At 38.3% G+C, this 24,060-nt stretch overlaps 1 protein-coding gene and 1 long non-coding RNA gene across 7 annotated transcripts; one reads left to right on the top strand and one right to left on the bottom strand.

The window, feature by feature from the left end:
- Positions 1-135: 135 nt before the first annotated feature.
- Positions 136-3,823, top strand: LOC147756888 (uncharacterized). Its single transcript, XR_015322692.1, has 2 exons — positions 136-357; positions 1,752-3,823. It is a non-coding gene; the product is annotated as an uncharacterized LOC147756888 (long non-coding RNA).
- On the bottom strand, positions 3,633-24,058 carry LOC111246182 (85/88 kDa calcium-independent phospholipase A2-like). Of its 6 annotated transcripts, XR_015322665.1 has the most exons (16): positions 22,415-22,934; positions 15,490-15,658; positions 14,663-14,861; positions 14,252-14,467; positions 13,774-13,951; positions 13,451-13,573; positions 12,989-13,095; positions 12,744-12,840; positions 12,018-12,245; positions 9,829-9,885; positions 7,760-8,015; positions 7,384-7,635; positions 7,061-7,211; positions 6,584-6,875; positions 5,776-6,417; positions 3,633-5,679 (listed from the first exon to the last, which is right to left on the bottom strand). XR_015322665.1 is itself a non-coding variant. In XM_086982221.1 (15 exons), the coding sequence occupies exons 2-15, from the start codon at positions 15,524-15,526 to the stop codon at positions 5,968-5,970; spliced, it is 2,643 nt and encodes an 880-aa protein (XP_086838347.1). In that variant the 5' UTR covers positions 15,527-15,658; positions 23,860-24,058; the 3' UTR covers positions 3,633-5,967. The 6 variants fall into 6 exon arrangements, 5 of the variants coding, with proteins under 5 accessions (XP_086838347.1, XP_086838346.1, XP_086838348.1 ...); XM_086982221.1 differs by lacking the exon at positions 22,415-22,934 and adding an exon at positions 23,860-24,058 and having other exon boundaries at positions 3,633-6,417; XM_086982220.1 differs by having other exon boundaries at positions 3,633-6,417.
- Positions 24,059-24,060: the final 2 nt, after the last annotated feature.

The raw sequence follows: 24,060 nt of genomic DNA, 5'->3' as shown, positions 1-24,060 counted from the left end.
AAAACGGAAACGACAACAACAACGCAATCGTCCACCTAACAATGGTAGCGACCGGTGGCGCCAATTAGGAGCCAAATGAACTCAGCGCGCAAGCGAAGACTTGAGCTCCGAACGAAATGCTATCACCGACTGAAGGCGTTCCATAACGGCGCTGGCTTAAGCACGGGGTAAGAGAACATTATTAGCCACGCTAAACCATCATGGGGAGAGGGAGAGGGACAGGACAATTGTGAATATCTGTATCATGAGATAAAGTCGACCGATGTTGTTATTTGTTAAGAAATCGGCAAGCGTAAGGAATCAGTCAGCGCCCGACAAGCAAGCGTTAGCTGTTTATGCAATTGCAACTCAAAAGGGGTAAGCGTATCCATAAGCTTTGACTACTCATAATGTATATAAGTATTAAAAATAATGTTAGCTACTATTATTAAATATGCCGCCCAAATAGTAAAAAGCAAAGGAGAGCCATTTACAATAAGTTAGCAACATTTAAAAAATCAACTTTTTTTCCTTTGAATAATTGCGCGCAGCCATGGACCGACAAGTTTTAGCTCATCATTGGAAAACGTGGTTAGGTTGTAATGCAGTTAAGAAAGTGAAGAAACCTTTCTGAAACTGCCTAATATCTCGCCTTTTATAGAACAGTGTCAAAAGTTATACGCATAAGGGAGGTTGTATTTACACCGTAACCCGAAAACGTGCGGCGCAGAGAACTAGAGGAGTAAAACCCTTGAGTCAGAATGATTGTTGTTGGGTTCAGGAAGTTTATTTTCTACTAATTTTGTGAATCATGAAAAGAAAAGTAGGTGTGAGGCCGTAAATGTTTATCAAGCAATTTCTGAAAGTTTCATGTATGAACCAAATTTCTTCACTCGACACGAAGGAGCCTTATAGCTAGTGTACAATCATACGTACTTTATATAATATACACGTCAATCAATATACGTCGTCGTTTATTTTTCTCGTAACTGGATATGATATCGCGAAGTAGAGTCGTTGCTGCTCATGTGAACGTCTCGATTCAGTAGGAGCCAAAATTCTTGCTCATTTTGCTGATATGAGCTTTTCTGCAGCCAGTTCCGAAGGAAGGTTCAACTTATTCAGTTCTCTTAATCGCCGTTTGAAATAATGCTTAGTAATAAAATATCTAGTCTTTCTCTCCACTGCCTGAGCAAATATTGAGAATATTTGCATGAGCACGCGGTTGTATAACATAACACTAGGGACAAACTTTCTTTTGATTGATGGCAAAATTTTTTCAATGCTTAATATATGCAGATCTCAGATCACACTGTCGTGTATTAATGAAAAACAGAATCTACAAAGACGATATGTCCGTTCAGTTTGTGTTAACTACTTCAGGTGGGATAGTAAGTTAAAAATACTGCTAGAAGTAAATCAAAACTTCAATGACGATTAGAGATAGTGACAGGGTACAGGTGTAAACTCATCGATATCGTGGTACACCTGCTAGCATGCCGTAAACGCACGACTGCGGTATTGTCCTGTAGTTGGAGGTGCTTATTCGAAAGGTGAACAATGCGATTCGTACAACATTTACACTACCTATGGTCTTGAGAGATGGCCAAATTTAGTTAGTTCAACTATTGGGCTAACGATTGCCCCTCCAGGAAGTTTTCCTTATCGTATTTAAATATTTTTTACGCGTAGATGATTTTCTGACAGCGATAGTTTTTTCTGCCAGCAGTTTATGTTTTACAATTGGAGCGTCTAATTGGATTCACGTGCAGATACGAACCTGTTTTCGGCGGTAGACCAGAAAGTGCGCCCAGCAGCGGCCGAGATGATGGCGGAGGCTGAGGTGAACAAAACGCCATCAGTCTTCGTGACGCGATTCTCGACGATTACGGAGCTAAATGAATGGTTAATTGGCGTTTTTGAACACCTGACATTAATCCAGAGGGAAAGAAATCGTCCTAACAATGATTCAGCAGCACGTAGATATGCGGGTACTCAACAATACCTGCGCTGGAGGTTGGTCGAACTACTCGTACCTACACAGCCGGACACTCTACTAATATATAAGTAAATTTCAATAACTAGTAAATCATTTTAGACTCGCTGTTTTACAGAACAGCGTATTGAATAAACGAGTATGTCTACTGAATGGACTAGTCGAATAATGGAGAAACATTGCTCCCATTGGGTTGCAAGTACGGCGGAAACGCTGAGAGCTAGGACTGAAACCACAATGTGGCGAAAATTGCATATTTTGGAGAAATTTTGTCTGGAAGGCAAATTTTGCCCACAACAAATTAAAACTTCTCCAAAGATCTAATTCCGTATTGACAACGCTTTGTAGGTTTCAATTGGCCGACAATATATTGACACGTAATAGTTCAGAGAACTATTATGACGTACAATAAATGTTTTTCTACAGCCTGATTATGTGAATGATACAATATACTTGTAGTTAAGACAGTGATAATAAGATGTAATTTATTAAGAAAATTATAATGTGAAGTTCGACTAAAAAAAGCAACTATGCATCTTCAATACAATGCACAGGGACTAAAGGCCATGATTGAGTGTATGTTATCTGGTCAGCCATTGTCCTTCCGAAGCGCTGTGCGCTATTCACCCAGAATCACTGCTAGACGAACGGGAAAAACAGCCTATCCGTAACGTATAAAACAGCCTAACGCACTTATATTTTCGGAATTTTTTTTATAGTACTTCCCTGCCTGAAAATACTACTATATTTGAAAAGATGTGTAATACATGTCATGATGTGTTCAGGTGCTGGGGAATTCCATTAGTAAATGCATAGAAGAAAATGTTGGCATTTCAAGTGTTGTACTATAGTTAATTGTTACCTCGAATGGCTGGTCCCCAGCACGAGATGAAATATGGCTATGCCCAGTGTCCTACCTAGATCACCTTACGTATTCCCAGATATAATAGGCGAGAATATCGAGCCTAGACTATCTGGATAAATTTTCAGTGTAAGTTCGCACACACGCTGCATATATGGGTGAGGATGAATGGAACAAATAGCCTCGCTGAGACCACAGTGTTACCAGCCTTTTGTAGTAGGACATTATAGGTGTGACGTCTTGCGATAGCTATTAATGGTTTCGTTGGGCCTCTCGCACGCATCTCGAACGTGAGTAGGCATAGCTTGTTCAATCTAAGGCGTTTTGCTTGATCTCTGTTAAGTAGTAGAAAAACAGTGACGGCGTACTGATCTTATTATTCGACCCGACTGTTTATATTTTTGCTTTTTATAACGTGTGTGTGTATCTATTTTTCGAATCAAATCAAGTACACCCGTGATGTTCCAAACATCTCAGATAGTTGTATATTTTTATTGTCATTATATCGTGTAATTTAGAGCTTGACGTCGATTTCTGAGGGAGGTGACAAGGCTTAAAAAACGAAGCGTTTCTACTAGCGATATCATACGATGTTCATCTTAGAGCTAAAAGCAAAAACCTACGAAAATAATGACTTAGCAGGTACCACTTAGGGTAGTATGCAATAGTGTGAAGAAAATAGCTTCATTAAAAAACATGAAAATGAGGTTGTATATGAGTAAATTTAATTTTTTTTGGTAATATCCGTTAATGGCTTTAATTATCAGTTAATTACAAGTGATTAGTACTAACACGTTAAATAATCAACACGTTTATTGAGCTCTCTCATACTTCCAAAGATACGACTTCTCGCTTTTAAACACCCTGCATATCCGATTATCTTGTATTCGACCCAGTAGACATATGTAAGAGTACAGATATAGGGCCGTTTTTCGTATTTTTATGCTCGTCCTTGTGACAGATACCACTTCGAAATCCTTTTCTTTCCTCAAAAGTAAAGGCTGCGAATTGAACGGGAGACTTTCTTTGTCTTGTTATCAGCCTTGGCGATCTTTGCCCCAGTGAGAATGCCAATTTCGCCACAAATACTTGTACGCAGATACAGATGGGTACACCATATGAGGCATATAGGGTAAAAAAGGAATAGGCCACCGAAAGAGGTTCGTAAAAGGAGGCACCACGTTGCCTTATACATCAGGGCTGTAGCTCTGATCTTTATTAGCTGCACTCCTATCGTTTAGTAAGAATACACTGCATACATCACCAAACTACACCGTTTTTCATAACGAGAAATAGTATTAGCGATTTCAAAGTACGATTTTGTCCTTCGCACCGTGTCATATGCGTCAGCCCGCTAAATATGGACAACACTTCCGATGAATAGAGTTAATAAGATTGTTGTTCGTTTCGAATAGTACGTGATCGTCTAATAGGCAAACTGCTTGCCTATGGAACTAGACGTATTTTTACGTACTAAATACATGTTTTGTTAATAGCTTTAACCTCTTTAATGTCATTTGCGGCCAACACAACTCGAACTGATTTCGTATGCCATCATACAACAACCTAGGCTCAGCCATCCGTTCCGACCTAAAATCCGTTCACTTTTTTGATAGGTTGAATCGGTACTGGACTAAACATAGAATGTTGTCACTCACAGAATGCTTCATTATACTTATTATTGACGACATAATTATATTCATCATAATTATCGCGATTAGGATTTTGCATTTGCATCGTTGTATGTTTGACTATATAAACTGTATATTTGGTATTCTTTGATTAACGGTTGGCCTTCGCGATTAAAGGACACTATGTACAACCAAGCATTACCACAAAAATAACAACAATAGTAACAATGATCCCACTAAATTCGAAAGAAAATACATCATATAACAAAAACACTAGATTGTTCATATAACTATTTTTATAGACCTTATCCGCTAGTTATATTTTTCTACCCATCACTATACGACAGCCACTGCTTGTAGCCCAGTTCCTAGCTAATAAATACGGTAGTACATTTTCACCACTTATAGATGATTTTCTAATAATAATTATGATCAATATATCACTTATATTTCGCACATTTTACCGAAGCTTGCTTCTCGTCATCAGAACTAACGTGTAGGATGTTTCCTCAACGCACATATACCTTTTACTGTTCATGCGAAGCAAGCGATAGGGTCCACTAGATACAAATCGAGTGTTTAGCTAACGTTAACACTAAGGACATTCAAGATAAGAAAATATGAAAACTTTTCGAAATCGTTATTTTGCCGCAGCGTATTAATATTTGACGGCTCGACTAGCATTCGTTGCCCTTGAAGTTTCTTACGTATTTCAATATCTGTTACTAATTTCTACTTCAGCGCAGTTCTTCCGACTGAATCTGCCACATATTGTATAAAGCGATAAATATTCATTTATGAGACTGTCAACATTTCACCGGTCGCTCGAATGTGCCGTTTTTTACGTCAAACTTCCGGATCTATATGTTGTTTTACCTAACCCTAAACCTATAAATACTTCTAATATATTTATATCAACTGCGCCTAATGAAAACAACCAGTTCTTTTTTTTTGTAATGATTTAGCAAAGTTACCATCTGAATACGTTACCTTCTAATGAAAAAATGTGAATGGCCAAATAAACGCTAATGCAAAGTTTAGTATTAAACTTACAGATGCCCCTGCTTGTGTTGATTTCGAACGAGATGCTGCTAATCAGTTAAATAACGTTGATTGAATAAAAGTGAAGGCATCGCAAAGCGGTCAGGGTTTATCAGGGCGCTCGACAGTATCCAGAACCGTTTAAATATGAAATATTATGAATCAGCAACCTGTAATATGTTTACAAAGAATGTTCTGAGTAATTTCTACTTCATAATAATGAGCAACACATCGATCTTACGGCTACTGTCTTCCAAACTTTTTACCTTTTTAGAGTAGATGACTAAGGTTTCTAAGATCTTCAATAATGAACGCATGATGCACGGTACGATGAGTAACCAACCTCAAATCTATCGTTTGATTCCGCCAAATAAAACATTATTCGGTACTTCGCCGCAAAAGTGCTACTTTGTCGTGACTTTGTGGTCTTTATTTGTCCCAAATTTTCAGTATCGTTTCTAATCGATGGGCGGTCCTGGAGATTCCGAACGTAATAGAAGAGATGGCGAGTCGTTACATGGCTTAAGGAGACGAGCCAGCTGTGCGAGCTCTTTGCGGCGATTCCGCATGTACACCATCGATTCCCAGAGCAGCTTTACCAATACTTTGTTGTCGGTCTCATTGAGTCCGACTTCTTCCGACGTTTCAGGATTTAGTCGGAAATAGGGTACTCGTATTCCATGGCACCACGCCTGAGCCCGTTCCACCACACGACCGCCCGTCTGAGTAGCCTGGTCGACAACTAACTGGAACAGCTTCTGAAGGCCGTACGCCATTCTGGCAGTTCCCAGTAGACCCGTGGAGGTCTGCAAGCAATCCACTGTTGAGGTAGGTAATACGGGAGGTTTACCGGTACCCAGTGAGACCATTACTGTCAAATTGGCCACTTCACTGTCCGCTTCTATGGCCTGCAAACAACGCACATAGAGCGTAAAGAGTGCGTAAAGGTAAGCAGCAAGACTGTTTGTCTTTGAAATAGTGCATTTGAAAACGTGAAAGAATTTTAGAGGACTTGGCTATGATGCAATAACACTTCAACGCATTTTCCGGGATATCGTGTTAGGTCTTCCCTACCCTTTGCACGGCGTTGTATTCTGTGATTTCCGTGAGAAGATCGAGGGTAGGGTTGTTGGAAATCAATCCTCCGTCGAGGTACTGCTTGTACGGGCTAAAATATGTTGGCGCAGCTCCTGTGGCACGGGCTACGTTCCAGACAAGTTCCGACGGATCGGGATCAGGTTCATAATCCCCAACTACACATCCGCCTGGACCGCTTTCAGCCACAATTTGACGGGGAGCCTTATAGTTTCGAAACAGATATAACTTAGCTGGGTGACGCTCAGCAGCCACCGCCGTAATTGCAATCCTGCATCACAAGAGAAAGAAAAAATGCAGCAGCAATTGAAGCGCGCTGTTGAATCATCTCAAAATGCTCCTACTATGGAGTGAATGGGAATTACGATTTTATGTAGAAATTGATGGGATATGCTGTTTGAACAAAAAGTCCTTATCATTAACTTTTAAGATTTTTGTCTTATATAGAGCGGTTACCTGGGGTAAGAAATATCGCTCATACGCAGATTTTCGGACAATTCCTGCTTAAGAAGTTTTTCTAGTGCATCTGAATCATGCGGCCGGTTACCCACGAATATTTTATCTTTCAGCCGAAAGTACAACTTGAAGCATTGTGATGTAGTCTTACCTACAACAGAAAATACCACATACAATAAGTTTAGTAAACTCTGGCGAAAAACAACTGTTTTAGACGTTTAATGTGACCGAACAGTGGACATAGCCATAATTGAATAGAAGTTATTCGTTAAATATTGATGTTATAGTTGAGTACAAACGATTTGCCAGTTCGCTACACTTACCACTAGCAAGACATAATGCGAGGATGCCACCGGTGCTGGTACCCGCGATCCAGTCAAAGCATTGCACGAGCGGTCGACCAACAACCTTTTCAAGGGACATCATCATTCGGATAATCACTAATCCACGGATACCGCCCCCGTCTAAAGCCAATGCCCGACACTGGCGACCGCGTCGTTGATCGCTCTCTTGCACTGTTTCTAGACTCTCCAAGGCTTCTTTAACAATTAACTCACCAAGTAGGCTGTCGAATACTGTAACGGGGTGTTAGCAGAATCGGAAATTGTACACCGTCCTTTCATAGCCTTTAAGCTGTGACATGTTCATCCATTTTGATAAAAAAAAAAAGAAAAAAAGAAAAAAAGACAAGTTACTCACACTTAGCTGATTTGAAGAAATTGGGCTTGTCCGGTGCGATACCGTCAAAGCAGCCAAAAGACGAACATCCGTCTCGGCAATTAGGCACATCATCGCTGCATCGAGAACCGCCCACTGCGTGTACGGTATAAAGCACAAGATCTCGTTTCATTGCTCGCGAAGCGGCTGCTAAATGTCGGGCCGTTTCACCTTTGTTATTTAGCGCGTTTACGTCAGCCCCGAACACGATAAGGGCTTGAAGAACCGATACATCTCCCTGACAAATGGGTCACAATAGCCAGTCATAATTTAAGCATAAGTAGAAAGTATTTGCAACAAAAAAGCCAGACAAACAGCACACATACTCATTGATCGTACCGCTCCATCGAGCACATAAAAAGCGATAAATATTTTGCGATGAGCATTTAGCATATTACGATATGTCCGTATACACGAAATGTACATAGTGATATAAAGGCGTACACATAAACCAAGATCACCGCATCACCAACGTGTACCCCAAAGCACAACTGATCTTGGCCAAGGGGCTCTGCAAGCGCACACACAAATGAGCAAACGAGTTTACGAATTTATTGGAGAGGCAGTTAAATTCAATCCGATTTGCCATTAAGATCACACGTCATCTCGTACATCAATCAATTTGAAGCAAATAGACGAGCTGCTATAATGATAATGGGTTGTATTATTTATATATTATAATACAGAATTAACATGTGTTGTTTTGTTGAATTTAGTTTTTATTTTGTAAGCTGTTTCGTAAGTGTCCAGTGTTTAATTATACTGCAGCAAAAACGCGACCTGTAATTTTTCTAGGGTGGAATTGGTTCAACTATTTTGTTGGCCATGCCTAGAACAGGTGATTTGAAAAAAAAGTAATATATACTTTTAAAAGTACAACACCAACAGAGCAGTTACTTTTGGGAAACGGACAAAAAAAAAGCCTCTGCTAAGTGATTTTTAGCACAAATGAGTCGTTAGCAAAGCCAGGTGTAAGTCTGGTGAAGTATAGTTGTTTACAGACTAAGCGTCGGTGGCCATTAAAAATATGTATAAACTTTTATTCGCTAAATGTTAACGATATGTATTAACTAATGTTAGACTTGCTAAAATTTTTCCAACAGGACATAGAGCAAACTTACGGATACACATATGCCACGTTTACTTGTACCGCTCTGTTGCTAATAAAGCATAGAAGAAACCGTTTGCCTTAATCGGATGGTGAGGTTAAAAGATCAAGACAAAAAAAAAACAGCAATTATCCTGCGTAATTTCAAACTAAGAAATAAAAAAATAAATATGCCCGTGAGATAGTACAATGGCTCATAGGGGCTTATACTCTGCTCGCACATGTGCAGCTGTTCCATACAAAAAGACAAGAATGCATTAAATGAGCCATTGGATAACGAAAGCACTAGTAGTAATAATATATTTCAAAGTTTATCGGTTTAATCAACCAAACTTAACATCATTCATCAGAACCTATCATTCATGGCTACTCAGTAGTATAACAGAGTGAATATTTGCATAAACCTATAACCGTTTCGTGCAATGGGTGCGGTCACTAACCATAACCACTTTCTTAGGCTAAATATAGTTAATAAATAGAAATACATTCTGATGTGACTAGCCTTTTTCATAATTTCGGTTACTTAGTGCAGTTACTCTGATTCAGTCCTAAAAGGCATTCGATGCTGTCCTAATCTCATAGCCTAACAGAAAGATCGATTAATGGCGGTATTTACACGTGCGTTTAACCAATTGTTTGCTAATATTTTCTGCAAAATGAAATTAAAGGCATTAAGACTATTTTTTTTTTTAAATAATCGAGGAACCGTTTAGAGAATAGACATTGCCATTCTCGTAGGGGACTTCCATTTCAAGTCAGTCGATCAGAGAGCTAGCAAATAAATAACTGAGCCACTCCGAGCATAGTAAGCTCCTACAACACTTGGTTATCTGGCTGTAAAAATTATAAATCGGCGCCACAACAATTATATTTCACCGAACATACGGGGACGTGAAAGGGTTTGCAGAAGAAATCGACTTAATGAAAAGGTCATTCTACTCACGAAGTCCAACAGGGCGGCGAGCTCTTGCAAGGGCTTCTTGCGTCCAGGTGAAGAAACCTTAAAGGTTTTCAAATTTAAGTTTGTAAGATGATGAGTACCCGGTGTATTACCAGAACACAAAAGATGTTGATTGTGGTGTTAAAATAGTATTGAAAGGTCTAGAGTTAGCTGTATCAGGGAAACAGTCAGGAGCGGTCCCACAGGGTAACCATCGAGCGAGCAGTCGAATCTGTTCGTCTACCCTGTTCTTTAGCGGTAAAAGGGAATATAGCAGTACAATCATTTTGGCAGTCAGAATAATTTGAACAGAGTAATTGCTTTGAATAGCGTGATGCATATCGGTGCAAGGTGGGCCATGAGTTATAGATATTGAAACAGGACGTTAATTTTGTTTACACATGCACGACATCTAACTCCGAGACAGAACTCACCCAAATGTTGAATTGTGAATTTCAAACGCAAGACGGTACGACGTACAAAACTTAGCAATAGAAATAGACTAATATATTCAATTTTAGTGCCAAAACACTGCTGCTGAGTATCTATAACTCGACCGCAGAACGCTTATTCCGTAGATTCTAGTAAAACTACTTCGAATGTTAGCAATACAAGTAATTATCGTGAATTCGCTTATGCTCCATTTAACCAGCTTTGACAACCCAGCTGACGGCAAGAGCTTCTATATATTGCAGAGAAGTGAGGACCGCTCCAGTTCACAGCTCGTAAAATTTAATTATGACAAGATTAACCGGGGCACGGTAGGTTTACGTGATTCTACCTAATCAGTGAAGGCTCTTGCATAATTCTGCGTACAAATGAGAGCCCATAGGCTTATTATGGCGTTTCCTTATTACCTCCTAAATAAAAGATGATAATTTGGGATAATAGGTTAAACTGTTAAGCCATTGTTGTTTAGATTTACGGCTGTTTCTGCTGTCAATCACGGTAATATTGGCCTATACAATTGTCGAAGAGGTGTTGGTCTGGAATGATTAGACCTGTTCAATTAACATAAATACTCCCATAATATATAACATTATCCGCCATGACACTTCTACACGGTACTTATTGGCTTGGGGCCCTCCGTCGACTAGCACCGCATTTGTGTCAATGGATGACTATTCAAAACTCCTTCTGGTTACAGAAAAAAACAGTCACTGAATCATTAAACCAGATAGGACTATGGCTAGTCAGTGTTTAAAAAATCACTTTGTTTCAATAATGAAAAAAAAAAAACGTACAAGTCATTAACCACTCGCAATGTAAGGTAGAATGTTTTTGCTCAATTCCATTAAGTTTTATATGCGAAATCGATACGGCTCAATTAGGTCTTTTTACATATCAGCGAAGAGGCCATGTGGGTCATAATGTACACACTAAACGGTAAAATGATTTTAAATAAAGGCTCATGCCAAAAGACAACACTACTTCAAAACAGCGTCTTGTCGGAAAAAAAAATTAGAACTCACCTTTGTCTGCAAAGTGACAAAATGTGATTATTACTTCCCTTGCTTATTGAATCATTTACATATTAATAAATTATAACATGTATGTTGCACAACATGTTATACTTTATTATTATAGCGCGATTTGAAATAGCCATCGCTGGCTTTTCAGCCAGAGATTTATCCTTCCAAGCCAACGCGTGCAAAATTAAGCCAATCGCAGTTCACAAAAATGCTTTAGGGTAACATGATTGCTTCTGCTACGTGTAACTACTTCGCTCCGTTATGTGTGGCATAGGGCAGTTAAAAAAATAAATATGTACCTTGCCTTTTTTTTTTTACATACGTTTCTCATTTCTGTACTTCAAATGTGTTCAAATATATTTTCCAAAGAGGAATCTTTAACTCGCTCGCCTCATAGGCTACAACGTAGACTTGGATAGTTTGTCCAACATATCGCCGCAGCGATACACTGAGATGTGAGGCGAGGAATGAGAAACGGTATGCTGGTCAGCACAAAGGCTTCTATGTTACAATAGGTAAGGCGGCATTCGAAGCACTTCCCTACCAAGAGAGGACAAAGGAATCCGAACATTTTTGTTTTTTAGAAACTGTGGAATATTGTACATCCACATTAATTCGTCGTCACAAAGAGCTTTACAAGGTGCACTCGCACAGCACATTCATTTGATCTCAAAGAACCTTTATTACCCCAAATTACCTAACCGAATGAAATATGTTTACCTGTTCAAACATGGGTAGCCAGTTCTCGGCAGCGGGCGCAGCAACCCGGACGGCTATATGAAGTGGTGTATCTCCATCCATACCGATCGCATTCACATCAGCTCCGTAACTCAATAGCAGAATCACACAGTTAAGCCGATTCCTTGCCACCATTATATGTAAGGCTGTGTTGTCCTGAAAATTACGAGCATTCAGGTCGCATCCGTGTTCTATCATCGACTCCAGCACCTGAATGATTGATGTCGACGACGTCAGTACCGAGAGTGACACGGAATAGAGTTAATAGAGTTAATTACATAACTACAATATCAGAAATGAGTTAAACAATGCCTGCTTTTCCTTCTAAAAAATTACAGTGTCCTCCCAACCCGAACAATACAGAAATATTATTAAAATGAACTCTGTTAGTCTTGGACAATGTGTGTTTTTCAGCTTCTGTAAAAATGTTATGCAAACGCGTAATATAAAGAATAATTTTTAATAAAATTTAGTGATATTTTCTTGACAAATAATGATAAAAACAAGAATGGTTTGGTAAACGATGAAGCCATAGCGGGCAGTATCTATAATATGGTATTAGAAACCATAGGCTTGCCTTTACCAATTTTTTTGACCTATTGATTGTGCTAAAATATCGTGGAAATTCACTTCCATTAAAATGTCGCCTAATTTGACTGGTGTTCACACGACGTAACCTATTACGTTATGGTTCCGATTAATACTTACAGGGGTGCTTTTAGCCCAATGTAACGGGGTACCCCCGTGTTTCATATCTTCCTCTTGGAAGTTGTTCGCGTTCTGCTCCGCCTTGCCACGACCCAGGCTAGGGCATAGTAGAGATGAAAATTGAATAGTTTTGGTAATTCAATAACGAAAATGAAAAATAAGCCTTGAAAAATAAACATTGTGTAAATAACCAGTGATATTATGAAATAGGTAATTACGGACATACAAGTCAACTAAGCTCTTACCATTTCGGCGGGATGGAGTTATCTAGCTCTAAAGTGGAACTACTGTTAAGCGGTCCTCGAGACTTGCTAGGATGTCCAGCTGAGGCGGAGTTGATATCAGCTCCTTCCTGTCACCATAAGAACGTACATGCGTGACTAATAATATTTTACGCTTACTACGAGAGAATTTTACGGCTTAAAACGGATTCCATGCTTGATAATGATCTCTAAAAAACAATGTGTGGAGACGACTGAAACATTTAACATAATGAAATTTTTTCAGAAATGTTTTTTTCTCTGTCCACATAAAATATGTCTATACAAAATAAAGTTAAATGCAGGTTATCCTACGTAAACAACACTATATTACCGACATGAAATAATTTTTCGAATGATCTATATATGAGCGGAGAATTCATCGGGTGAAGGCCACCAGAATAAATTGCTAAGGCCTAGAGGTTTTATAATAAATAATAAACTAACCTTGAGAAGCTCTTTGACGCAATCTGCGCGATCCATTAGACAAGCTAGCTGTAGCGGAGTGTAGCCTTCCTTATTTCGACGATTGATCAGCATCGGGTTGACGGCTGTTTTGCCAGACAACGCCTGAATATGTCAGTTCAAGCAGAAACTGCTAAGCTATTCGATTTTTTTTACTTCTGAGCTCTTCTACTAAAATCTGCGTACGCGTATAGTACGGTTAATTAATCTAGATTGACAATATATACTACTTTTTACATAATCACGCTCAAAATGATTTTCTGTGGTATACGAGCATTTAAATTGAATGCCACCTGGATGTGTACCTTGATAATGTCTTTGGTAGTGATTGCAGCGCAGTGATACATAGTGTCGTGGTTGGCGTCGACTGCCTCGACATTCGCCTCTAAGTGAATTAACATCTGAACAGCGGTAAGTTTTTGAGCCTTAATCGCGATGTGCAACGGGGTTTGACCCGTCTCAGCTGCCATGTGATTGATTTGGCTATACATTTTTGATAAAAAGAAATACGTAGACGATAAGACACTTGTTGTCAGCAACAACGGCGCCTATTGAACGCAGATACAATGACAACAACCAGCTTGTGACCAAATCAATAAATATCGTACTTTGTGCATTATTGAATTTCTAATGGAAAGAAGCTAGGGGTTGCTAATTCGAGGCTTGTCAACTACATCTAGTACACTATCGCGATTAAACAGAGGGACAAATTATAGTGATAGAATCGTTCATATAACTGATATTAACGAGGCGACACGACAATAACACACAATTACAACATACCTTTTAACACTGGCATGCTTGAGGACATCTAGCATGCCCATATGCGCGGCGATATGAGCTAACGACCACGAGGGGTTACTCCGACACAAGGACACTACCTCCTGGATTAGATCTCGCGTGCACAAGTCAGGCACGCATTGTAGCAATAGTGGTAATTTATCTTTCAGTATCGTAAATTGCAGTTCGGTGGCATCGAGTTTCCCCGATCGAAACACGCTAAAAACAAGGAAAAGACAGTTTGCTACTATTGATAAACTCGAGTCATCGTAATCTTTTCGTTGCAACACCACGGGCCGTAGTTCATTTCTTGCATATTCCGTACCCTCCGAACTCCATCTCTTATAAATTTGTAAATCGAAAGTAATAAACAAAAACAGAGAATATATGAATATACGTGGCGTCATATCTTACCTTAACGCTGAGTTCGACGATCGATTTAGCTCTTTAAGTAACACAATATCGTAACACATCTGGGTTTCTGTGGGGGCGCTTGCTTCTGGCAGACACAGTTCATATAGACAAAGTCCATCTTCTCGATACAGGACAGAACATTTAAGGTAATCATCCGGTCGCACATCGACCACTCGGCCGGGGTCCTCCGGAATGCGTACTGATACAAATCAGATCAGAATTAGGAGCCGCAATAATCAAACAATATCAAACCGACACACTTAGGACACAACTAAGAATAACATCATATATAGATCATAGATACCATTAAACGCTGCTGGCTGTTTTGTAGGCAATACGTGACAAACTTACCACTTACATACGGCCTTATACATGTACTTAGACCACTTATATAACATACTGCGTATTATCGGCAAAAAGGTTGAACATGGCTGACGTTTTTATAATATCCCGTATGTGATCATATGTATGAGCCACACCAAAGTGCTAAAGTACACTAAAGTGCTCAGTCGCTCTATCTGCTAATGACACAGGCGAATGTCCCTTGAAGCTTTTTTTTGGCATACAACCCGATACAGCAATTGTTTAATGCCGAAATAAATACTGTTTTGAAATGTTTACGGCTACTACAGCCGAGAGTTATACGGTCTTTTGTATTCTTTGCGGGATGTATGAAAAGGAAAACAATGAGTTACCCGAGGAAAAGGACCAACCTTCAGAGCTCGTAAACTTAAAATGAAAAAACAGGAAACGCAAGCAATCACATAGTTGTCTTACATGATAATCAGACTCGACTGACAATATCTTCTACCTATTTGGTAACCTACCCCCACGGAGGTTATCAAATATTTTGAAGAAAGACATAGCTGTTGATGCCGTTGTTCCAGCTACTCAGAATCGCTCCGCTGCTGCACCTGTAACTTCTCTAACAATGACTCAGACCCTTAAACGACGACTGCAGCATTTGGCTCGTACTCGCAGCTCAGCTTAGACGACCTGAGATTTGACCAGATTAGTAAGAACAACAAAAAAAATGAAAAAGCATTCAGCTCGTGAGACCAGCAAGCGGTAAGCATGACAAGACCGAAATCAATAAACATATATCTACGTTGCTTCTTCTGCTAGGTGGATAAGGAGAATACATGATTTATGATTATTATGATTATCATTATCTGCATCAGTTTACGATTCGAAGGCAGTTCGCTTTGCAGCAATTCGGAACGAGTGAATGGTCTTAAAAAAAGATACCAACGCATTTAGCGGTGCATGTTACCAGCCACTATTTCACTACCAGAGACAACAACAAACCACTTCTCTTAATAATGACCAACGAGTGAAGGCTGAAAAAAGTAAATAGAATTGCATCAGGTTACAACAGTAATTTCATATCAGCTTCTTAGGCTTAAGACGATTCAGTGTTTTCTTCTGAGAGCTAGTTAAAATAACTGACAGTTTTTGTTTTGTACTAGGGTCCTCAGCCGTGACCAGCAATTTTTTTACGTTTCTCATGAACAAGCTCAATTCAATCACGTATGACAAATTCGTTGATGCATAATCACTTTTGTTATCGTTATAGTTACGTTGACTACTGATCTTTTGGCCAATACTTCAAATTTAGTCGAACGATCCAGTGGATCAGTGGATATGAATCTATTAGAAAAGTTTTTAGAACTAACGCTTCAAAAACGAAGTGTCACTCAAAGCTGAAAATGCGATCTGAGGCTGTCGTTGAATCAAGTTAATAAAGGTTAAATATAACAAATCAAAATTTGTTGGATTGATATATATACGTCTTTTTTAACTTTTAACATAATACTCGATGCCTTGGATCTGTCCGATAAAATTTGTGAGCTTTTTTCACCAATATACGTCTAAAACTGGTTTTATCGTTTGTGGATACCAATATACTATAGATCAATCGCAAAAAGAACCATAACGAGTGAATATATTCCGAAATTTTCGACCCAATTATTTTTTTTAAATAAAAGAATATTTAGATTGCTACCATGTAAAATGTAGGCCAATTTTATAGTATAAAACCAGATAACCAAGTCAGTCACTTAAAACTACAAGTATTGATTTGGTTCGTACATGGCAACGCAAGTAAATACCTACCGATCCAAAGCTCTCCAGGGTACTGTCTCGAGAGCCTCGACAATCTGCTCTTTTTCTGTACCGGTCATTCAATAAGCATAGTCTCGTCCTTATTTTATCATAAGAATCGGTTTAAAATGTAAATAAGCAAAAATTTAGCATGCAAATCTCAAAACAGATTTGTATATTTTTTGTACTTGTTTTGACTTTCGCAGCAAATGAGCGAGTAAGCTTTATAACCAAGGCGTACATCGCCTTCCAAGGTGAAACGGCAAATAATAGGGCAATTAAATAAAATGAATATAATCTTTAGTGAATAGATAAGTAAGTAATATCTTTCATTCTACGTAAACATCTCATAATGTGGATTGCCGCCACATAATTGTATTATCTTATAAGGACATGTGTCCTTAACGCCGAAAAAGACGCTCATCAATAATGCGCACCAAGCCAACTACATGATTTTTAGAACTATCATGACTATACGTCGGACTTTAGCTATACGCCGATCTTTAGCTATAATATCTATATATACGCATATATATTGGTTATAGCAAACGCAACTTCTAATGAATGTAAAATCCATTATTTGACTCCTCCCTTTTATTGGGCACAATTTTATAACAATTAGACATTTTTATAAATATGTAAATGCAAATACATGTGTGTATGTCAAACCGGATGATGTCTGGGCGAGAATCAGTCCAATTAATTTCAAGTTTGTTTTTCAAAGAAATGAAATGTTCAATTTTTCCATATCCTTGAGTAAGAGCCAATACATTTGTTACGGTAATGTGGCTGACGCTATTTAAAATGAAAAGGATGTTACAGTTTTTTTTTATTTGAGATCAGTTTGTTTATTAATTTAGGACAGTCTTAACTACTTCAAGGTAAAAATAGCCAAAAAAATATATCTTCGACTTAGAAACAGAGCCAATCCGTGTAGATTGATGGTATGCCCAACGCATGGAGCGGGACGATAAAAGGTCCAGTATAGAAAAGAGTAATGCTTTCACATTTTTCTCTATTGATATGCATAATTTCTTAAAATGGGGGTTATTTAGTTTTGTGGACATCGTCGAATGGAAATAAGTAAATTGGTCTGCAAAGACTTCAAAGAAAAAACAAAAGTTCCGTGTACATTCTGGCAAATACTAAAATTTCCTAGCCCTTATGTTCCTGGCTACAGGCTTGTGTACTTACGCGTAGTGCGAAAAGAATTGTAATCTACGACAGTTAGGAACCTGAACAAGTGATAATCAGGATACCAACTTAAGAGCTAAATTAGAGACAAGTTTCCCATAAACTATAGAACCAAAAGGTGGAATCTGGGTCGGAGTAAGAAGAGACGTGTTTTTTTTCTTTCCAATACTTGGTGGCGCCCGTATTAGCTAACGCGATAAAGATTGTTACAGTTGTTTTGGGTAATGATTATTAGATACACATGAATGACGCAAAAGAACACACTAGATTAGTTTGCACAAACAAAGAAATCCTGCACACATGAACCCGTGTTTAATAAGGCCTCAGGGGATCAAAGCAACGAGCCGAGAAATAACATGTGTGCCTGTTAATCTTAGGGATGCGTAGTGGTTCTAGGTTTAGATTCGGGTAAAGACACACTTCACTTGGTGCTGGGAGCTACCGGCTGATGGAATACCTAATGGCAGATGTAGGATTCGAAACATTCACCCGTCATCGATGCAAGCACTATGTGACCAATAATACATATGAATATCTTTAAACAGCTTTTATACAATAACAGTACCATCATTAAAAAAGTCCTCTCAAAAAATATTAAAAAATAAAGACAGTACGTCGTGGAAAAATCTTTAAAAAACAACTGTTGAGGTCATTGAAATAATCGTTGATATTGAAAAAGTATCGACAAAATTCCAAGAAACACATGAGCACTATGAAGTAAAGGAACATCTGAAACTCAGTATAATTTATCACCTATTGGCACAACTTAAAAATCTTGTGTAATGAAATTGTGAAGGTTCGACACTAGGCACATGATGTCCTATCATGGGCACAATGATCCTTGCTTCCTAATTAATGTATGACTGATATATAACTCTCGAAATCTCCTTTATTTTTTTGCTATAGTTTACGGTAGTGGAATTATTTTGACATAAAAAGCCATAAAGTTATCCAGTCACTGATCGTTGATGTCGTAACGCGAGCTTATTACGTCAAAAATGAAGTTAAGTGTTGTTGTTAATAATAATATAAGTTGTTCTGGGTTTATTATGTAGAATGTTGGTTAAGCATTAGTTTGGACGTTGGAAGCTAAGCTATACTCTTAACCTTTAGATCATTCTAACTTTAAGGGAATGTATGCCACAACAAAGAGACTCGTATGATTCTTTTATGCGACGTTAAAGTTTGCAAATGGAATACATCCTATTACACTTTTGCGTCAAAAACAGCCTAATTATATTCTTCACCTGTGACGCTCAAAGACTGTTCATTCATCATTCCTTGAGGATAGTCTCTTTTTAATTTTAAACGGGATTCTTTATTATATTTTATATATCGTTTACACGCATATTAAAATTATAAATCCATATACTTCGATTGATTAGTTCCTGTTCTGATTAGTCGATACGGCCTTATATCTTATAAAGATTTACAAGGGCAAATGGTACTTGCTTGAAAGAAAAACGATTAAATGAAAAAAAAATGTCACACGACAGGTTGCAAGTGTTATTTTAATACCCTAAAATTTATTTTAGAATAGACATTAGAAGGCTCAGAACCATATACAACTAATTATATTATCACTGATTATTACAACTATTCAAAGACACAGGCTTAGAATTTTAAAAAAAAAAGAAACTTATATGATTACCACATTATGCATCGTGTTTAGTAGTTATGGACTGCCAAGTTTAAACACTCGGAGCCGGTTAAAATGATCTTCTAAGTTTGGAGTTCGTTAACTTAGAGAGCTGCCCTTGAGCCCGTTAAAGGTTTTATTTTATACGTTATATATTTAGTAATTGGCAGTTTTGTGATAAATATGTTTGGGATGTTTCTGAGAATGTAATCAATGTAACGATCGGTTTCCTAGAGGTTTGTCAGTTACGGACTTCCAACCATCTTTTTTATGATGCAGATGTCATCCATCATTGCTCAAATTCGACTTAATGTATCCAAAAGGCTGGAACCCATAATGTCACAGAATTCGGTTCAGAAATTCGAACCTGTGTCATAGTAGTTTGACGTACCCGTAAGCAAGTAAGAACAAAAATATTATCGAGTGAATCACAGTTTCGGTTTACGCTCTTTTGTCCTTACATGCGCCCATCGTGATAACGTTAATAATTGTTGCCTATTTAGTAGTGCACTGAAAATTTGATGATATTTAGGCCATTAACGTAACCCATATAACCACGAAAAATGAAAGATACTGGTCAATGTAGATCGCTCTATTTCTAATCGTCCTTTTAGTCATAAAACTTTTTTTGTGCAAAATTGACAGTTTACTCATGTAAACACAAATTTTTCTAGGGTATCACACTTAGCCATGCCGAGGAAGAGGGTTAATAAGGATAGCCGTGTTAATACATAATGGATCCGTTTCCTGTATTTTAGCCAAAGCTGTCAATGCCGAATTTTACGATTAACACCTAACAGTCACATATTGATCCTTGTTAATCGATTAAACATTATATCGCAACGCGCAGATAATATTAAGTGCTATATAGAAATAATGAAAACAGCACGGGCGGTCATTTTCCAAATGTCGTAACAGCTTACCAGTTTTGGGTAATCATTGAAAGCTGAAGTATATATACAACTTATATCCATGTCAGATCGGATTTAATTTTCAGATGACACCTTGGACCTGACCTGATAAAGCTATGACAACGTGCTACTACTGAATAAATTGTTTAGTTATTTGTTTACTTTTCTTATAGCACTATAGCTTTAAATAGTACTGCCGTTCTTATGCTTAACTTATGCATAACTTATGCGAACACAGCGACTGTCATATCTGAACTAGCTAATGCTAGATAAATTTGATCGACTGGTCGTCTTGAAGATGTCAACATTTGAGCGTATACGACAATTCATTAATAAAATGTAATAATAATACAAACGCTTCATCATTTGTCATTGAAGTAAGCCGGACAAAAATTATGACTAAAATACTTTCATTACATAGAATGCTTTGCGAAATGACAAGGAAGTGTTTTCGGTACCAGAGTTTATGCAACATAATGCATCAATATATATGATAAACAATTTCAAGAGGGGATAACGTATTTCAAAGTATTTCAAAGACGTGGAAAGATGCATGTAGCAATGTGAATAGCGATTTTTATGTATTTAATTTGATAATATTTGCCTTATAAAATGCAACTGCGCGTTTATTGTACCGTGCCATATTTCACGCATAGTACAAAAGGCAATAGGAAAGCCAATGCTATCATATTAATACGCTTAGGATAATACAATTCATTAAGCCGGCCATCAAAGAAGTAGACTACCTCACTTCTACTGCAACTACTCAAAGTTTTCAATTGAACTAATATTTCAAGACAATAGTAACTAGAACATACACTCACCTTTTTTTAATTTCTAATTATCTTGTTTCGAATGAGTCTATGATTCATTGGTTTTATTTTCCCTTTTTGATTTTTCGACTTTTTTTTACAGTTTAATTAAATATAAGTTTAATTGCCTAATTCTGTTAATCTGATAACCCTAAACAGAACATCTTTGAATTGTTATGAATATCTACCACAATAGGGGCAAGTATACCTCAAAGCCAAATGAAAATAGTGTTACCCATTAGTTATAAAAACTCTATTAAATCGCGGGCTTATTGTTTGATCATGATCATACGCGTAAGCACAGGAAAATGAACACAAAGCGGTATCCCCATTGTCTTGAATGATCGGTCGTCAGGTCAACCTAATTTTTTGGTTTCGCCAAATGGCAATTTTTGTCCTCCGTATGTCGATAAAATAATTTTATGAGCAGAACACAACTGCACGGGTACACCACTATTCTCGTTAGAAATAAATGATCGACTTCCATTGGCACTCCTGATTACTACGAGATGCCATTCGATGCTCTGGCTCCTGATGCTTTTCTGCATTCTGTGAACATAATACGAGAACTTGAGATAGATTGATTTCCACTTATGCGTGCAATTTTTATGAGCACCCAACAATTTCAGTTTTTCCCCCATGGACTCCGATAACTTCGAACTATATGTTATGTTAGTGTTATAGCAAATATTTAGCAAGCTTTTGTTAAGAATCTTAGAAATCTTTATATATATTTTTACAACTATTTTTATACGTAATAGCGTTTACAGAATAACAGATCCGCCCCCCTCACAAGACGCCCACTCATTAGAAGGTGAGCTGAACCATACTCAATTAGCAGTTGAAGTCTAATTACTTTGTTGGCATTTACAAGCATCGGACCGACATCTATTTCGACAACACCTTATCATCTTCTCTATGGCCAGAACAGAAACCACCTAAGGCGTCTACCTATCCGTGCCCAAGGCTGACTCTTGTACTCGACTCTGCCAGCTTAGCCAGTCAGTCAGCTGTTCGAGTAATAGCCCATACATGTCGCTCATCGCAAGCATTTTCGTAAAGCTACTGCACTTGTTGGTCGTAGAACACGTACAACAGATGGGGCCCAATCTGACAGGGGTTCTCGCGCACCGTCTTTACCCAAATCGATACAGACACCGTTGCTATAGCCACTATCATCAGTCTTCGAACAACACTTGCGCAAGGAAATTTCAGTCACTTTGCAGAAAGGCGGGCGACAGCTTCGCAGATTTGCACAGCGGTGTTTCCAACGTCGAGGCACAGCCACACACCCTCATCACTCGAGAACAATGAGTCGCTGTTATTCCAATGTTGTCAACATTCGGCAAATTAGGACGGCATAAGTGCAGCTGCTGCTACAACCACTATTACAACGTACCACTGCTAACCAACGAAGATCACAGTATCGAACGAAAGTCTGCGCTGTAACGGAACTGCTGCCTAGGGCCGCCTCTCTAAATAACAGTTAAATGAAACACAGTCGGCAAGCGAACATGAGCAGGCACGAATGTAACAATGCACCGATCTACATCTAACCATGGGCTACACCGGAATGCCGTCACGGGAAGGCTTTTAAGAGGCGCGGTTCATTCCGGCTCTTCGAGATCATACTGTCATACTGAAGCAGAAGAAGTAGTACTTCTAGTAAAGAAATGTTGGGATATTTATGTATTCTGGAATGACTCATGGAGAGCTTCCAAGACAAAGGGAGCGTAATGGAAAAAGCTTGACGACGATGTTTGTTTATCACGTATAATCAGCAAGGGAATGTGTGGATGGCACCTGTTCCTAGACGATTAATCTAGATTATGCGGCGAGAATAAAAAAAAGTGTCATCCGTTGACAACAGCGTATTGTATGTAAATTCACACCAATTGTCGTTGATACGTTAAACAGTTTTCTTTATTCACACTGGTCGTGTAGTTGTATGTGTGATAATCGAATCAGCGACTTCTGATGTTTTTCGCCGAAAGCGTTGGCCCTTCAGGCCATCATATTGGTTACGCTTAAACGCTTAACAGTGTTTTTCGTGTTATACGACCAGCATTTATTGCTTGAAAGTCACACTACGTAGGAAACATCCGGTACCTCTTTTTAATTATAGTCGATGAGGATACAGCTTCTGCAAAGATATTCGGAGCTATCGAATCGATCATATGGCTATAATCAAAGCGGATTAGAATTAGATGAGAATGAAATTTAAACTAGCTTTTATAGGTGTTGTTGTATAGAGATTATCTATTTAGTCCAAGTCCATTTATTTTCCCAACCTAAAGAATTAATACCAAGAAGCAACATTCAAAAATATAATTTTAGAATTCGTTAGATACACGTTTGCCAAGATTTGATTAATGATTCACTAGTGATCGCCAAAGAAACTGATCATATCTGAAACTAATAAAAAAAAACCAGGCTGGAATCAATAAACGTAGAGAAAGTAATGGATGGTACCTTTTTGTTTGATTTTCCTTTAAAGGAGAACAATGTCAGTCATTGGTAAGAGTAATCCAGCATTACCTGAATTTCTAGCGTTGGCTTCGCAGACAAACTATAGTGTCTTCGCACGAGGCCAATCGGTAGAACCAGAAATTATTTGATTAACTGGCCATTTTGAGTTTCTGCTTTTTCATATCCGGCATGCACTCAGTTCGCAGAGCTATTATGCAGACTACCATGCATGCATTTCACGAACATTCGTATATGATAGCAGTTTTTTAG

The sequence above is a fragment of the Varroa destructor genome, unplaced genomic scaffold (genome assembly GCF_002443255.2).
Source record: "Varroa destructor unplaced genomic scaffold, Vdes_3.0 BEIS01000003.1, whole genome shotgun sequence".
In the NCBI taxonomy this organism is placed as follows: Eukaryota; Metazoa; Arthropoda; class Arachnida; order Mesostigmata; family Varroidae; genus Varroa; species Varroa destructor.
This window is presented reverse-complemented; position numbering and strand designations above follow the sequence as displayed.

Bases quoted from the DNA above. Each gene is read 5' to 3' on its own strand.
- LOC111246182 (XM_086982221.1), bottom strand. From the start codon at position 15,526: ATGTCTTTCTTCAAAATATTTGATAACCTCCGTGGGG. The intron at 13,574-13,773 runs GTACACATCCAG...TGACATATTCAG, and splicing joins CTACCAAAGACATTATCAAG to GCGTTGTCTGGCAAAACAGC. The intron at 9,886-12,017 runs GTAAACATATTT...AAAACCTTTAAG, and splicing joins GGCTACCCATGTTTGAACAG to GTTTCTTCACCTGGACGCAA.